At 46.3% G+C, this 17782-nt stretch overlaps 1 protein-coding gene across 6 annotated transcripts; it reads right to left on the bottom strand.

The window, feature by feature from the left end:
• Positions 1-687: 687 nt before the first annotated feature.
• f5 (coagulation factor V) lies at positions 688-16624 on the bottom strand. 6 transcript variants are annotated; one of them, XM_061791988.1, is made up of 25 exons: positions 16347-16618; positions 15151-15233; positions 12678-12800; positions 10985-11197; positions 10753-10911; positions 9849-10070; positions 9098-9263; positions 8606-8783; positions 8448-8544; positions 8162-8367; positions 7297-7444; positions 7016-7228; positions 5336-6938; positions 5098-5266; positions 4791-5027; positions 4338-4551; positions 4054-4233; positions 3870-3986; positions 3705-3776; positions 3529-3614; positions 3300-3455; positions 2604-2748; positions 2369-2520; positions 2123-2308; positions 688-972 (listed from the first exon to the last, which is right to left on the bottom strand). In XM_061791988.1, the coding sequence occupies exons 1-25, from the start codon at positions 16520-16522 to the stop codon at positions 826-828; spliced, it is 5448 nt and encodes a 1815-aa protein (XP_061647972.1). In that variant the 5' UTR covers positions 16523-16618; the 3' UTR covers positions 688-825. The 6 variants fall into 6 exon arrangements, with proteins under 6 accessions (XP_061647972.1, XP_061647973.1, XP_061647974.1 ...); XM_061791989.1 differs by having other exon boundaries at positions 2123-2305; positions 16347-16614; XM_061791990.1 differs by lacking the exons at positions 8162-8367; positions 8448-8544 and having other exon boundaries at positions 16347-16617.
• Between the last annotated feature and the right edge of the window lie 1158 nt (positions 16625-17782).

The following is a 17782-nucleotide window of genomic DNA, read 5'->3' on the forward strand; positions in this document are numbered from 1 at the left end:
CAGCCAATCGCAGGGCACACAGAAACAAACAACCATTCGCGCACACATTCACACCTGGGCAATTTAGAGTCTTCATGCATGTTTTTGGGATGCGGGAGGAAAGCGGAGCGCCCGGAGAAAAGCCACGCAGGCACGGGGAGAACATGCAAAGTCCACACGGGCGGGGCCGGGGATGGAACCCGGGTCCTCAGAACTTTGAGGCGGACGCTCTAACCGGTCCTCCACCGTGCCACAACTCTGATTTTTAACAACATTGAAATGTATTGTCTTTCTAGTTAGTTGTTAGTCATGTACATTCCTTTTCACGGATGGATAAAAGTCATAAATCATCTCATGTCATACTGTACACAGTGTATCGTCCTCAACCAACTTTACTCGTTGCAGCTCATGAGACGTGTACGGTATGGAAGCTCGCTGTGTCAGAAATATGGATAACTCGAAACGCACGGTCGGAGATGGCCGCAACGCAGCGCACTCTCTGTCCCAGACACTTGTTTATAATATATATATATACGCACAGTATGCAATATGTACTTCGATCCTGACCATCCACCACTGATAGCTGGGTTAGATGGATGGATGGAGAGATAGATACGTCTTTGAGGTAGGTAGATTGCCGCTGCTTAAGATGCATTAATAACATTCTCGTAGTTTGCAATTCTACTGCATCATTAAGAGAGCTGTTCCTAATATTTGGGTGATTTTATTAAGCGATATGGATAGGGGGGAAATAGTCGGAGCGAGTGAGAATGGTCATGTTTGGAAATGCAGAATCTTTGGATGGCTAAGGCAGCGGCGTGAAGGTCGCTCGAAGGTCGCTCGGCGTCACTCGAAGTTGCAGCCCAACAGCTCGACCCGCAGCGTGATGGAGGCCGTCCAGGTTCGGGGGACGATTCGGACGAAACGGGAAAAAATGGGCGGGTAGATAAAATTCTTGACATGTTCGTTGTTGTCGGTGTTCCCAAAGAAGATCTGAATTCGGGGGGAAAAAGCGCAGAGAGGCAGGTTACAATCCCATGGAGAGTCGTCATCAGTGCACCAGCCTTATTTTGGGTTAGGCTCAAGCCCACCCAAAACTTCACTAAGCCCACCCTATGAATTCGTCCTCAGAAAAAGTGTTCCGTGGTGATAGCAGAGCACATGCTTTGGCAATGACAAAAAATGTTCGGACTTCATCTTCCCAACACGTTAGCCGGGATGCCACGGCGCGCTGGCTTCTCGTCTTCTTATCTATGGGCAGAAGCGCTACCCACATTTGCAGCTGTGTTAACGCCAATGAGCAGCTAATGCTTGATTTCCAAGCGCGACACAATCTATGAAGTGACACTTGACCACACGCCGATGCTTCAGCGGCTCCTCTTGAATTGCTCGATGTTACGACGTGTCGCCACTGACTTGTAATTCTGCGGCCTGCCAAGCTATTAGCTAATAAGCTCATTAGACACCTGGAGCGGCGGAACGATGGACGACCGGTTAGCACATCTGCCTCACAGTTGTGAGGTTGAGGGTTCAAAACCCGGCCCCGCCCGTGTGGAGCTCGCATGTTCTCCCCGTGCCTGCGTGGCTTTTCCCCTGGTTCTCCGCTTTCCTCCCACAACCCAAAAACGCGCACGCTAGGTTGATTGAAGACTCTAAATTGCCCGTAGGTGTGAATGTGAGTGGTCGCCAGCCAATCACAGAGCACATACAAACAAACAAGCATTTGCACTCACATTCACACCTACGGCCAATTTAGAGTCTCCGATTAACCTCGCACGCATGTTTTGGGGATGCGGGCGGAAAGCGGAGCGCCCGGAGAAAAGCCACGCAGGCACGGGGAGAACATGCAAACTCCACACAGGCGGGGCCGGGGATTGAACCCGGGTCCTCGGGACTGTGAGGCGGACGCTCTAACCGGTCTAGATATAATAATGATAATAATAATTATTATCTATTAGTGGCGAGGCTGTCCCTATTTTGGGTCATCCACCAAAGCCTCTTTTTCAAGGTCTAAAAAATGTGATCAAATTTCCGGGTAGGATAGGTACTTTCCAAAACGAAGTCATGGGCCCAGCCCAGCCAAAGTACTTGACCCAGACTCGCCCCTGGTCTTCATCCACCAACAGGAGAGTGAAGTAAGTACCTTAGCCGGTCGGTCGTCGTCCTCCGTGTAGTCGTGCCAGTGGATTCCATTGTCGCTGTACTTGAGAGTGTACGATGTGACGTACATCTCTTTCCCCAGAGACTTGGCTCCTTGCGTGATAATCCCCGTGATCTTCATGACGTCCGCCAGCTCCACCTGAAGCCACTGCTTCATGTCTCTATACTGCTTAAAACACAAATCGCCGTTTTAGGTGCCTGCGCTCACGGAATTTGAGACGTCCCTTACCCTAGCTTGCCAGGCATTGACGGCTCCTTGTTTGTTGAGGCGAGCAAAGGAGGGACTCCAGGGTCCGAAGTACCAGTTGGAGTTCACAGAGCTCGCCGTGACGCGACGGTCCTCGATCAGTCCGTTCTCCATCCCGAGAGGCACTGAGCAGCCTGAGAAGCCGAGAAGAAGCGAACTGCCAATGTCCCACGTCAACCCGGAGCGTGTCAAATCCTGCCACGTCTTCTAAACTTACCGTCGAGCTCACAGCCGTAATACTCCATGCGCACTGTGGCCATGTTGTACCAGTGCACAGGGTGGAGCCGAATGAAGCGTGCGATCACCGGTGGGGAAAAGGTGTTTGTTTTTGTCACGTAAGCTTCCCGGTTCCCAGGAAACACCTGTCGATACAGCAATGTCACCGCTTTTTCCCTACTATAGCGTTTTGTACTCGCTCTGCAGGTGTAGAGAGTAAATATAAACCATTTGAGAGGCTTTGTAAACAATAGGTACTTCTGGGTGGCGCAACAGAGAATGACTACCGCTGACCTGAACTAAAACGATGACAAAGACTTGTTGTGTCTGGGGTTGCGCCGCCAAATACGTTTTTACATTTTTCGATTTCCTCAAAAAAAACTATTTAGCAATGATCATGGTAGCAGTGTCTGAATTTCCTCCGTGTCTATTTTAGAGTGCCTGTTACCTGTTGAAATGTAAATGATGGCCGCCATTGAGCCTCACTTCAAAACTGCTTTTCAACTGACACTTCACACATTCGACTACAGCAGCAGAAAAGGCTGAAATCATCATTCAACTCGTGTACCCGAGTTTCTCAACCGCTCTTCCTGGCTCTAATCATTTGTTTACTAGTGTTGCCACCCGGAAGTACTGGACGTCGTGTGTGACGTCCTGGTGAAATGTCCAATAGTGTAGCGTTCCAAACCCTCCCGACCTTTATTGGGTAAATGCTGTCACCCTTGTAGAGGACCCATCTCCTGCGGTCGTTGCTGTAGGAAATGGAGTAATTTGTGACAAACTGGTATTGGAAGAGCTGTTTGGCTCCTTGTGTGGCCACCTGGCTGATCACCACGGGACGCAGAAAGTCCAACTGTATCCCGGCAGAGGACAGGTGAGTATCCGACATTTTTCGCATTGCCTGGATCCGATCCGTGTGGACATACCTGAATAAAACTGTTGCTCTGGTCTGTGCTCCATGCGTTGTATTTGCCTTTATTGTTCAACCGGGCAAGATGTGGCTCCCAGTATCCTTCAAAGTTGGAAATAGTACCATTGTGTGATCCTGTCTGGCTTTGTACATCTACCTGAGATCAGTGGAGCTCGGTGGTGCTGTGACTACCTCGAGTGTTGTTGGCTGTGATCTGCTCGTCTTTCACACTGCCCGATTGCAAGCCCAAGGGATGGTAGCAGTCTTGGAGAACACATGCAAGAACCATGTGACTATACAGTATACTAAAAGAATTCAGCGTACTAGCGGAGGTTGCGTTTATTGAGTAGTTAGTACCGCTATCGAGGACTAAGAAGAGTGTCTGCATCCCTCGCTGCTGGTTGCAGCCAACTTCTGTCTCCAGCTGCCACAGGCCAGGCTTGGAAGGATACATCTCCAGGGTTGCGAAACCTCCTGAACATAGCAGTTATCGTTCAACTGGCATGCCCCCCGGATGCTTAGTGAGGAAGATGTTGTGTACCAGGAAGCAGCGGGTAGACTGCGTGTCTGTTTCTGGTGGTCGTCGTGTGGAGGAACGTCTGTCCGTGGAAGTGGATGCTCTGGAAGTCTTTGGGGGAGCCCATGTTGATCAGGTGCCAGCGGACCAGCTGGTTGGTATACATCCTCAGGCCCTTAAGGTTATATGTGATACCATTGATGGCTGTAGAAACATCATACAGTTACTTTTAATATTCGCACTGAATTTACATCAATCTGAAGATTGGATTGATGGACCAAGGATCCTATTGTGGGCTTCATGATTACAATGGAACAGGAGGTTTTCTTTGAGGATAGGCTCCAGAATTCCTCTTTGTCTTTTCTGCTGCATGTTCTCGCGATTCTCCTCATAGTACCAGCTCTGCGACTCATCAAAGGTCATGAAGAGCAACGTGAACTCTCTTGTGTTCGTCACATTCTTAATCGTGCCCTCTGGACACACCAGCAAAGGTCCGATCAAGCCGGAATGGATGTCCTTTTCCTGAAGAGAAATACTGTACATGTTAATGTGTATCCATCCATCCATCTTCTCTGACTTCTCCCATGGGTAATCTGGTTCGTACTGTAGGTGAAAGACCTTGGATTGTTCGCCAGTCATTGCCGATGAAAACAGACAACGATTCACATTCACACCCACAAGTACAATCGCTGAGTGGGTCATCGATCTCCACTCCACAACCAGTGACCCCTTCCTCCAAGACAAATGTATGCGCTACTCACAGGATTAACACCAGAATAGTAGGTCCAAGTCTGACAGTAAGGCTCATCTGGCCTGTGTGCAGGCTTTCGGGGGACCTTCCAGACATATGTGAAGTTGCCATTGGGTGGAACCTCATTATCATCTCTGTACCAGGGCTTGGAGCTATCCTCATAGGACAGACCTTCTGTCCACTTGTTATAGGTAACCCCATTCGGGTGTAAGGAAAGCGCACGTTTGGCTTTGTTTCTGAACACCACCTACAGACGGAGTAACGCAGCTTCAACAGATGCATCACAAGAGCAGCACATGGATTTTACTGACGCTTACCATGATGCTTTGTCCGTACTCCGCCTTGATGACAGGCCCGAGGATGCCAAGATGCTGTTCCTTCTCGCCTCGGATTTCAGGAGTTCTGAAAAGCCCATCCGTGTAACCGCGGAATACCACCTTCTTGAACTTAGTGTTGCGAGTGCTTTGCTGTAGCCTTATCTGCCTTCTGTTGCAATAGATTGCGATTTTGATCATTTGACTTTGATTGAAAGTTTGCGGTAACGTCTAAGCTTACCTCTGTCCATTGCCAGCGTAGTCCCACTCGACCTCCTCTGCAGCAATGAAGTACATCTTGACATTCGGCCCTGAGTGCTTTAAGTAGTATTTATTGGTCTCCTCTATGTTGAAGTTCTTGATGTCTTGATGACTGCTGTAGGGGTCTTTGTAGTTCACATACTCGTATTCGTCTGCCTTCAAATCCTGCCTGTCTAACAATAAATGGTCAGGCTCATCTCCCGGAACGTAAAACTCATAGTCACTGAAATCGGGCCGGGGCACACCGATGACCACAGGCATGTTAATGAGCTCCTCCTCATCTGAGATGGCTTTCGGTGAAGCGGGGCGTGACCCCCTTGGGGTTATGTTAGGGTTGAATCCACGAGGAGAGAAGGGTAGACCTCTTGTGACCTCCGGCTTGTATACCTTTCTCTTTCTCGTTTTCATGCCCTGGCCTTTCTGAGGCTTCTGTCGAAGGTTCACCCTCTTGATCTTGGGGATCTTTTTGGGTGTCGGGGTTTCCTTCTTCATGTATTTCACCATATAGTCTGGAATCTCCATTGGTACTTTTTCATTCCGTTCAGTTCCGTCGTAAGTCCAGTTGTGACTCTCTGTCCTCACAGCAGTGGATTTAATCACCTCTGTGTGGTTTTGTTTGAGGTATATAAACACTTTCTCACTGCTTTCTGAATCATTGAAGTCTTCTGAGCTGAGATCGGCGGTGGGCTGCAAGATACCCGTGATCTGAGTCTTGTTCAAGGGGGTTGTACCATTTGACTGCTCAAGAACAGATTTGGCACTCTGTGCTGACTTGGATTTGGTTGAATCCCTCTGGGGGCCACACTCATGGGCACTGCTTGCGTTATCTCTTTGGACAGTATCAACTACAGTCCCGTTGTGGTTGTCCAGGCTGCTAATGTTGCTCGTGTCGAAATAGGGAAACGCATCCCCTCGTGTCAGTCTTTCTTCGGATTTCCCCTCCGAGCCCATAGAGGTCAGATTGTTACTTGTCAAGGTTCTATTACATTTTCCAGCATCTAACGTGGACCTTACAGCTGTTGTTTCAGTCTGATTGGTAGCCTCGGTTGATATGTTCCCAAACTTTGATGAAAGTGTTCTGTTATAAAGTGTTGTTGTTTCCATCTTGGACGCGGCGTCATTATCGAGACTCGAAGCCAACCCGGAAGCACTGCTTTTTGGGCCTTCATCTCGTGACACGCTTAGACTACCGCATATCGGGTTTTTTGTCCTTATTGTGGCTTTTCCATCTTGCACATCAACAGCGTCATAGTCGAGGAAAGACAAGTCCAGCTTCTCCACACTCTCCACTGAAGCTTGATTCTTCAGTGACCTGAGGCCCAATTCAGTGGCAAACATCTCTGTGTAGTCATCAGTCACCGTTGTGCTAGTGGTAGGCTCTTTTGGCTTCTTCATTTCCTCCTCCTTCCTATTCAAGAGTTCGTTCCTACTTGGGGGCTTCCACAAATCAAACTCCATTTTTCCTGGCTCCTCATAGTCACTGTACTCATAGTGGTGGTCACGGAAGCACTCGACATCCTGGAACTTTAGGTGCATTCCTTTAGTTGTCTCGTGGGAATTCAGCGACGCCAGAAGCCAAACACCTGGTCAGGAAGAGAGGAACAATTTTTAGTCAGTCTCAATTTTTATACAGATTTTTGAAGAGTTCTTGTCAAAAGACCTATGTTTTCCATGCGCATCGTAATGGTCTCTCCAGTCATGGGGTAGAGGCTGAGGATATCTTCCATGCGGTTATTCAGTTCAAATGTGTGGCCGTAGACTGTCGCCGTCTGAATGTAGTCCTGTGCGCCCACGCTGGACACATGCCATGTTGCCACTTCACCGTTGCAGAAGCCCAAGAGTGGTCCGCTCTCATACACATAGCCATTGATAGCTGTTGGGACGCAAATGTGGCTCAACTATGAGTGTGCCAACATCCAGTAAGATTACATTTTGACGTACTGTGCATGACATTGGACTTGTAAAAGTTGGGGTCCGCCTTGTTAACTCGGGATCGATCGCAGAAGTGCCTAATGTTGTAGTCCAGGTACCAGCTCTTGTTTTCATCGAAGACAGCAAGCATGGCCTGTTGCTCCTTGTCTGATTTGACCTGTTAGACACAAATCATTTGTCAAAATTCTATCTTTATCTTTATTAGAGCCACACTTGAGCCAAGCAGTACAGTTGAGTTGGGTTTGGAAGGATGGTTTGGAATAGTACCTGTACATGATGAGCTGTTGTTTTTTGTCTGTTTTTTTTCATAGAATCGATCAAAGATAGCATAGAGCCAGGGGACTAAATCCCGATCATGTACTGTATCTGCAAATTGACAATGGAACTGGGTGGGAATGAAGCTGATGTTTTTGTTCGGAACACACGGAGAAAACCGAGACCATTTCTGAAAGACCCCGTCAGATGTCAAAGCTGGAATCAAATCGACTAATCAGTGCACTGCAGTACCTCCACTGTACAACTGGTCTTAATACTGTGGTCTCTGATATGGATGGGCTATTTTGATACCCCTTTTTTTGCGACATGGTGGAAAAATGCTGCCTCATTGTAGGAAGGTATACAAGCATTGTCGTCTCTTAACCCCTGACTTTGGGGAATTTCTCTGAGTTTACATTTCTCCCGAAGGTCCGAAGGTTAAGGTCATTTCCAGTTAGTTACATTGATGAAGGTCAGTCCCAAAGGGCTTCACGGTTTCCACTGTCTGCTCCTCAGTCGATGGGTTGACCGCAGAGAACAAATTTCACTGTAAAGTGACAAGTGCCTCTACAACTTTTGATAAAGAGGGAAAAACTCTTCCTCGACTTCGTTGTTTTACCTGTACATTCCTGACATTGAGCGACTGACTCTTGCAGATGAGAAGGGGTCCGATCAGACCCGAGGCTATGTCGCGTGGCGTATCTACGGCACTGTGGTACATCCGCGTCAGACACCTGGAGTCTCCTTTCAGAGGCCCGTCCTCCTCAGCCACTCGCCAAACGTACGTGTACGTCTCGCCCGGCCGGACGGCATGCGTCTTGTTGCCTGGCGAACACGGCCGCGTTCGTATCACAGTCACAGTTGACAAGAATTTCACTTCAAACGTGTGAAGAGAGACGCGCTACCTCCTTCTGGGTAGTTCACGCCCTCTTCTGACTTTTCGATTGTCAGTCCGTGTGGATAGATGCTGTACGGCCTGGAGGCCATGTTCTTGAATACAATCTGTCGAAAGGGGATCTTAGTGAGCGCTAAGTAAGTTGAGTTGACATCAATGTGGTTTCACCTTGATGACGTCTCTGACTTGCGCTCTTATTACTGGACCCAAGATGCCGAGCTCGCTTTTCCTCTGCTTGTTCTCGATTCGTTCTGTGAAGGACTCGTTGTACAGTGTGTACACGGCTTTCTTGTACTTCCTGCCGATGCGAGTTGAGGACTGTTGCAGGTACTGGAACTTGTAGCTCCTACGGGAAAATATTCAGAGAAAACAAAGATTCTTCAGATTAACATTGGAACCTCTACGGTCGACGATCTGTCACAATCATTTGTGTAAAACTCAGTTAATCACCATAAATATTAGGACAAAATTTAAGACTCATACTGCCCATGTAATGCAATGTTAACGTTTTCACAGTCATACCTATAGAAAACGTTAACACTGTAACAAGTTTAAAAAAAAAAAAAAAAAAGTCTTAAGCGGTAACGCGTACAGTGCAGTGCTGCCGCAGTCAGACTGCTTTGAATGCGCGTAAAGCATTTATTAGCCCCGATGTCTTACTCGTCAATGTGTTCGGGCATATTAGGTGCGTAGTCCCACACGACCTCCTCAGCAGCGATGTAGTATTTCCACTCCCTCCTTTCGCGTATTTGCTCGAAGGTCACCGTCTGGCGTGGTGCTTTGATGCCCTCACACTGGTTCACATCCAAGAAGGCGTGCATGCCCGCTGCAATACGTTTGTTAGTTAAGCCGATGTCGCAAAAATGCTCACGTGTATATCAAATCAAATGGATTTGTGGAGCATTTTTCATACAGAAAAGAAAGAAACAAAGTGCTTTACAGAGATAAAAACAAAAACAAAAATAAAATATACAAAAAGCCACCCTCCCATCCCCACATAGAAACACAAAACACACACATCCGCACGTAGACGCACACAGCACATATCGCTCCACGATTGGCAAGGCACTGAGGGTTCAGGTGAGGAAAGACAACCCGAGGGAGCCGTCCACGCCGAGAGGTGCCGCAGCCCGCCGCCGCGGAGACCACCGTGACCCGGGTCGACCGGGATGGACTCGCCACACTGTGCAACGGGGGAACTGTAGGTCGGCATTCCCGCCGGCAGACCCGAGACACCTCCCAGCTTGGAGGGGACTGGAGTGAAACGTAAAAGGCTCAAAAGGCCAAACCACAACAGGACAGCATACGATGCAATAGCATCAAAATAATGGATAGATACATTCAAATGAAGAAATCAGTTCAAAGCTAAAGCATTCGCCTCCTTTTAAAACCATCATCATTCTTTACTGACCTTCAATGTGCTTGAGCACGTGCGAGGACAGCATCCAGCGGCCCAAGTGCGCCGGCACCAGGCTGGCGGTGGCAGAGGAGCCGCTGATGAGGCCCACGGACGAAACCCTGTGACCCATGTGCCGCAGCACCTGCCCGGCGATGTGCGCCGAGAACAGCTCGGGCTCGGAGCTCATGCCCAGCAGGTAAAGGCTGACCGAGGAATAGGCGCACACGCTCAAACCTGCAAAAAAAAAAAAAAACAGTTCAGCGAGCGGGCCCTCCTCTTCCTTACTTGCGGTATGTGGCCCTCAGTGGAAAAACGGTGGCCATCCTTGTTCCGAAGGATCCGGTTTTTTCTTTCGTGTTTTGTGAGAGCGAAGAGGAAAAAATCAACCATAACCATTAAACAGAAAATCAAATGTCATTTGTGGCAATCGTTTGATTACACAATTGTTTTTTACATATACACGGAAGTCCAAATGTTGAGTCGGGTGCCTTCGGTATAGTTCGACGTACTGGGCAGCACGAAGGCATAATTAAGAGCAAGAAGAGGCAAAGAAGGTCCTCAACTAAACTCCACGAATATTGATTGTTTGTTTCCACAAAGAAAAGACAATCTATGCTTGTGTGTAATGTTTTATTCTCCTTTTGGAGAATAAAAAGTTGTTCTAGGACCAGCAGTGTCTGGAACATATCCTGCGATCTCTACGGGAACGATTGCTTTGAAATGAGATCAACTTGAATTGTGTTCAATTTGAGTTTTTCATCTACAAATATTGTCCCCCTGTCGATTGGGTTTGTGAAACGTTCCTGGAAGTTACGATTACCTCCAGCAAGGAAGTCATCGGACATTTGTCGGTGCGAGCTGGTTTGCAGCGGGACAGGAAGTGATTTCTAGTGCGATACGGCCCAACACGTCTCACCGGGTAGCGCTCCCTCGGTGTAGCCGTTAATGGTGTAGTGGACGTGGTCTAAGGATCGGTCCTTGGGCTTGTAGATGCCTTCTCGCTCGTCAAAGACCCCAAAGAGCAGGACCAGCTCCCGTTTGACGCCGGCCCGTGCCCCCGACTCGTCCGAGCTGCCTGCGCCCAAGAGAAGAAGAAGGCGCGCTCGTCGTGCGCGTTGGGCTTCCTTTCAAATGTCAAACGTTCTCACCGTTCTTGCAGATGAGCAAAGCGCCCACGAGGCCCGAATTGAAGTCCTCTACTGGGTTCAGGTGGGACACGTACGAGTAGACCAGGCAGGCAGGGTCGTCGGGTTCGGGCGAAACGTCGGCCGTCACCTCCCAGGAGTACACATGCTCGCCACCCGTTTTTACCACGTCGTCCTCCTTCTCTTTTTGTGACGTGTTGTCAAAGTAGTGCGCTCCTGCAACATCGTTGTTATCACCATCGTCATCATCGTCGTCATCATCATCATCATCATCGTCGTCATTGTTGTCATCGTCGTCATCGTCGTCATCGTCGTCATCGTCGTCATCGTCGTCGTCATCGTCATTGTTGTCATCATCGTTATCGACGTCGTTATCGCCGTCGTCATCATTATCATTATCATCATCATCATCGGCGTTATCATTGTCATTGTCATCGTCATCATTATTGTTGTCATCATCGTCGTCGTTGTCATCGTCGTCATCATTGTCATTGTCATCGTTGTCATCATCATTGTCATCAACGTCATCATTGTTATCGTTGTCATCGTCATCATCGTCATCATCGTTGTCGTCATCATTGTCATCGTCCTCATCATTATCGTCATCATCATCATCATCATCGTCGTCGTCCTCAGTTGTCCACTAATCAGCTCCAAGCAGCAGTGAGCCGTCAGGCCCAGCGAGACGTCCTCTGCTGGCCTAAACATTGTACAGACGCACTGACTTACATTTACACCCTAAATGATATTGTTCCATGAAATGACGTTGTATATGAATTTATTGCCAACAGTCTATTCTCCTCGCCTCGCTGCACTGCTTCCAGTACGTGTATATGGACGGTAGCTTTTTGTTGTCCAATCAGATTCCAGCTTCGATGTGTTGCCATGTGAAGATAATCTGCCTTTTGCGGCCTTCAGAATCAGTAGCGCCGTCTGATGATATTTGAACAATTTTAGCAATGGGAATGCTTCCTGAACCGATCAGATTTCAAATTCCAGCCTTTTTTCGGTCAAAGTTGAATCAGTCCAGTCAAGTATGTGGTAGCATTTCTGACAGTCATTAAATACGATAATAAGAACACTATTGATTTTGAATGACTAATGACGCCTGATTGTTTTGTTTTCTTCTTCTTCTCAGCTCTCCTGGTGAGTTTTTTTTTCCCCCCCAGCCAAATTTAGCCAGGGCGCCGGCGACGTACCCTTTTGGGGTGCAAGAAACCTATTGATTTTCATGATGTGTTGCACATGTTACGGAGGTAGCTAAAGTCCAATCAGTGCATGTTTGACACAAGGTTAACATTTTCAACGCATTATTGAATGTATGGCAAGAACTCAAGTGATTTTTGAATGCTACCTACCGTTTGCTTGTTTTGGCGCTGGACTGGCCGCGACATTTTAGCGCTTCAATGTTTCATCATCCTGGAATGTCTCACATTTACGCTTCCCTCCGTAAAGTAACGTTAGGTTTCATTTGCTTCCTCCGCCCCCAGTTGGTGTTCGCAAAGTCTGCCTCATGTTGGACTTCGTCTGCTTGCGCCGGTTAATATTTTAAAACAAAACAAACAACCTTGTTTGTTGTGCTGATCAACTTTGCGTGCTTTTTGGAACTACGACTTGCAAACTGAGCAGCACACAAAGGCAAGCACGCACGTCATAGTGGTCCACCGCGGTTTGCTTGAACAGGAAGTCAACTCACCCTCGGACTGTTTCCCGTAAGCAATTCCATGTGGGTGGAGGTTGTGCGGTTCTGACGCCATGTTTCGGAACGTGACCACCAGGATCTCGCCCCGCTCGGCCCTCAGCGTGGGTCCGAGCAAACCTGCGGGTGAAGAAAAACTCAATTAACATTCATCCCGAGCCATCAATGTTTTTCCTGCAGGATTATTGCTGACTCAGCTTGAAACTTTTTCCGGTCAGGGGCCACACGAAATTCAAGACAAAATATGACAGAACAATTGAAGTAATTCTCATTTATTATGAGATATTACAACCCCAATTCCAATGAAGTTGGTAAACATCAATAAAAACAAAATACAATGATTTGCAAATCATGTTCAACCTATATTTCATTGAATACACGACAAAGACAACATATTTAATGTTCAAACTGATGAACCTTATTGTTTTTAGCAAATAATCCTGAACTTAGAATTTGATGGCTGCAACACGTTCCAAAAAAGCTGGCACAGGCAGGTGGCAAAAAAGAGTGAGAAAGTTGAGGAACGCTCATCAAACACGTGCTTGGAACATCCCACAGGTGAACAGGCTCATTGGGAACAGGCAGGTGCCGTGATTGGCTAGAAAAGGAGCTTCCCTGAATTGCTCACTCATTCACAAGCAACGAAGAGGGGACGAGGTTCGCCTCTTTGTGAACAAGTGCGGGAGAAAATAGTCCAACAGTTTAAGGACAATGTTCCTCTACGTCCAATTGCAACGAATTGAGGGATTTCATCATCTACGGTCCATAATAACATCAAAAGGTTCAGAGAATCTGGAGAAATCACTGCATGGAAGCGGCAAGGCCGAAAACCGACATTGAATGCCCGTGACCTTCGATCCCTCAGGCGGCACTGCATCAAAAACCGACATCGATGTGTAAAGGATATCACCGCATGGGCTCAGGAACACTTCAGAAAACCAATGTCAGTCAATACAGTTCGGCGCTACATCCGGAAGTGCAACTTGAAACTCTACTATGCAAAGCAAAAGCCATTTATCAACAACACCCAGAAACGCTGCCACCTTCTCTGGGCCCGAGTTCATCTTAAGATGGACTGATGTCTGTCAAAGTGTTCTGTGGTCCGACGAGTCCGCATTTCAAATTATTTTTGGAAATTGTGGACGTCGTGTCCTCCGGGCCAAAGAGGAAAAGAACCATCCGGACTGTTATGGACGCAAAATTCAAAATCCAGCATCTGTGATGGTATGGGGCTGTGTTAGTGCCAATGGCATGGGTAACTTACACATCTGTGAAGGCACCATTCAGGCTGAAAGGTACATACGGGTTTTGGAGAAACATATGCTGCCATCCAAGCAACGTCTTTTTCATGGACGCCCCTGCTTATTACAACAGTGTGGCTTCGTGGTAAAAGAGTGCGGGTACTAGAGTGGCCTGCCTGCAGTCCAGACCGGTCTCCCATTGGAAATGCGTGGCGCATTATGAAGCGTAAAATACGACAACGGAGACCCCGGACTGTTGAACGGCTGAAGCTGTACATCGAGCGAGAATGGGAAAGAATTCCACCTGCAAAGCTTCAACAATTAGCGTCCTCAGTTCCCAAACGTTTATTGAATGTTGTCAAAAGAAAAAGTGATGTAACACAGTGGGAAACGGGAGCCTGTCTGTCCCAGCTTTTTTGGAACATGTTGCAGCCATCAAATTCCAAGTTCAGGATTTTTTGCTAAAAACAATCAAGTTGATCAGTTTGAACATGAAATATCTTGTCTTTGTAGTGTATTCAATTATATATAGGTCGAACATGATTTGCAAATCATTGTATTCTGTTTTTATTTATGTTTAACACAACGTCCCAACTTCATTGGAATTGGGGTCGTACTACTCTAGTATTATTTTCATTCCTTCTGTGTTATCTTTAATGCTGAGACAAAATATCAATATCACAATATATTGCATCAATATCCATGCTGTGGTGTATCACAAATGTTTCTCTATTATACTGTACCTATGATTAAATATGTGCATAAGTATCATAATATTATCATAGGCAAAATATCACCATCATATTTTATTGTACATTCAACTTTCCTTCTTAACACCACAATCTAAAATATTCCTAAGTGGTGTTTTTGTGTGATACATAATAATAATAATAATAATATGTAATATGAACTTTCAGTTGCCATTGAAAATACAATGAACCCCGCTATATCAAGGCTTTGAAGAGATCATTTGTTGTGTTTTTTACAGGATACTGGCAAGTCCGAATTTCCATGATACTAGACTTGCACTTGGCACATTTGTAGCTATCGCGCGCGCGGGGGGGCATCCCTCATGATAAAGGCGGCTTCACTGTATGTGTAAAAAAAACAAAAAAAACAAGGCTGTGCAGGCTACTCTGTGTTCAAAAAGCCGCTATGCTCATCTCGCCAGCAAAAGCATTTTGTGACAACGATGATAATTGCGTTCAGAAATGTTGAAATGCGTTTACCTAACGAGGGGTCATGAGCCTTTGCCCGTGTGAAGTCTTTCTCGTACTCCCGGAAAACCACTTTCTTGTAAGTGCGACCGAACCTGAGGAGTAACAGGAAACATAACCAGAAACCTCAGTCGCCGGGAAAAGTCAAGCTGTCCACGTCGGGTCGCGTCTCGCGTCAACAAGAGATATGGAATCAGCCACACTTCCAGCGTCACACAATCAAAGAAAAACAGCACATAGTGTATTGTTTTCATCACTTACAATCATCATTGCAAGATTCTAAAGCAGACTCCAAACAGGAGTTGAAAATCATTGCAAATACACTAAAGTGGTCCAATTTGGAGTTGGACTGGAAATCTATGGCTTCAAACAGAAGTGTGAAGTCAGCGAATCTCGGAGGCGCAGCTCATTGAGCGTCGAATGGGGGACATATTTCCTTCAAGATCTGGAACATTTTCTATGATTTGTGCATTCAACTTCTTTCTTTTATTTCTGGAGAGGACCCAGCTGATAGTTTTCAAAAACAAACAAATGAAAGTGAAAACCACACATCAAGGAGGTTTGTTTTTAACTTAAAGAAAACTGAAATCCAAAAATGACATATTTAAAGAAATCAGCCGGGTCTTCTATAAAAAATAAAATCAAAAGTGAAATCTGACTGAAATAATCAAATCACAGAAGAGGAAAGTTTAAGTAAGCAAATACATACTCCTTGTCAGTAGGACAAATAGTATGTATGTATGTATGTATGTATTAGTAGTATATATTTGGAAGCTTATTTTTTCTGTATTATTTTTGAAAACCTTTTAAATCCATGTGCAACACAAGATGACAACCTGTACCTGACATCAACTCTTTGACATCAAGGTCTTTGTCTTGTCCTTTTTATTTGGCTTTTTGTGGTGTCACTGTAGAACAGGAGCCTATAAACATAGATCCTGGAAAACGGCACTGGGTGACATTGTCACTCTGGAGAAAGCTTCCTGTTCCCTCTGCATCTCAGTTCTGTCAATTGGTGAGTACTTTTGCTTCATTTTGTTTTTTTATTCTACAGTAGTACATTGCCTGTATAGTGAATAAAGTTATTCTAACAGGGAACATTTCAGTTGTCATTGTTTCAACCAGCGTCACGGAACAGAATGTGCGCCGCTTTGGAAGTTACGCCGTAATAATGAACAATGTCATAGTGAAGTGCAAACAGTTGTTACCTGCGCGTGTCGTTGCCATTGTAGTTCCAGTCGATCTCCACGGCAGCTATGTAGTATTGTCTTTTCCTGGCTTGGTCCTGCTGGTTGGCTCCAACGTGGACGGCGGAGGAGGCCAGAAGAGCCAGCAGGAGAACGGCAAAGAGACCTCCGCCTGCGGTCCGGACCCAAAGCCTCATGTCTGTGCGTGGAGCGAGTCCGCTATCTTCCAAAAGTGTCCGAGCTGTGCTCTGTGTGACACAAAAGTCCACCGGGAACTTTATCTCTCCCTGATGAGCACACACACCAGGGCGATGAACTCTGCACAGCATATTTATTCTCTCCTCTAATTGAGGCCTCAAGTGCACTGCAGTGACTCATATACGCGTTTGTAATATGTCGCCACATTGAAGTTTGTGTCAAAAGGGAAGAGAAAAAAGTGACTCTTTATGGGAGACAGCGTTCACCCTGCAATCGGAATTGAACAAGCAAAAACCATCCTTTCTTTTTTTGGAAGTATACACTATACATTTGAAACAACTAGTTTGACACATCCAAAGTTTTGAATAGATTCAAATTTGAATCCAATAACAGTTTTTTTTTCCCACTCGGTGACAGTGTGAATGTGAGTGCGAATGGTTGTGCGTGTCGAGATGGGCCCTGCGACTGGCTGGCGACCGGTTCAGGGCGTAGTCCGCCTTTCGCCCGAAGTCAGCTGGGATGGGCTCCAGCGCCGCGTGACCCTGACCAGGATAAGGCGCTGTTGAAAATGGATGGATGGAACATTTTTTTCCCCGCTTTGTTTTATTTGTATTGCTGTTATCAGTAGCACTTTATTTATGTATGTATTTATTTATTTGCCACTAGCTTACAATAGCAGCAATTAAGGATTCTATGGTTATAGTTGCCTCATGATCCCGCATTTTAAAGCACATTTCAGATGATTTGAATGTTTTCCGACAGATCGTGTCCGGATCGCGTCGGTCGGTCAAAGGCCGCATCTCATCGTCTCAATGACCTCCCAAATAGGTTGCGCGTGCACATCAAATCGCAACCTTATCTGGCCGTTGAGTTGGCGTTCAATACTGTACATTGAGTCCACTTCTGCTTGCTCCATCTCTATTATCAAATGTATTTACATTATTATTATCATTTTTTTTTTTTTTTACTGATTTAACCTTTACTTACCCAGGTAAGGGATTTGAGATACAGGTTCTCTTTGCAATGCAGAATAGCTGCTATGAGGACCAAGCTATACAAAAAAAAAAAAAAAAAGATTTCTGTATTCATTTCAATATTTATTGAGTTCAACAATTCAAAATCAAATAAATACGTATAGACACAACTGTTCAATGTGGTATGATTACATTAAAACAGCCTTATACAATAAGTAAGGGCTAGCGCATTTTGTGGCAGCGGGGCGAGGTTGGGTTACGTCACTTCCGAGGCAGGTTGCGTCA

The sequence above is a fragment of the Phyllopteryx taeniolatus genome, chromosome 12, assembly GCF_024500385.1.
Source record: "Phyllopteryx taeniolatus isolate TA_2022b chromosome 12, UOR_Ptae_1.2, whole genome shotgun sequence".
In the NCBI taxonomy this organism is placed as follows: domain Eukaryota; kingdom Metazoa; phylum Chordata; class Actinopteri; order Syngnathiformes; family Syngnathidae; genus Phyllopteryx; species Phyllopteryx taeniolatus.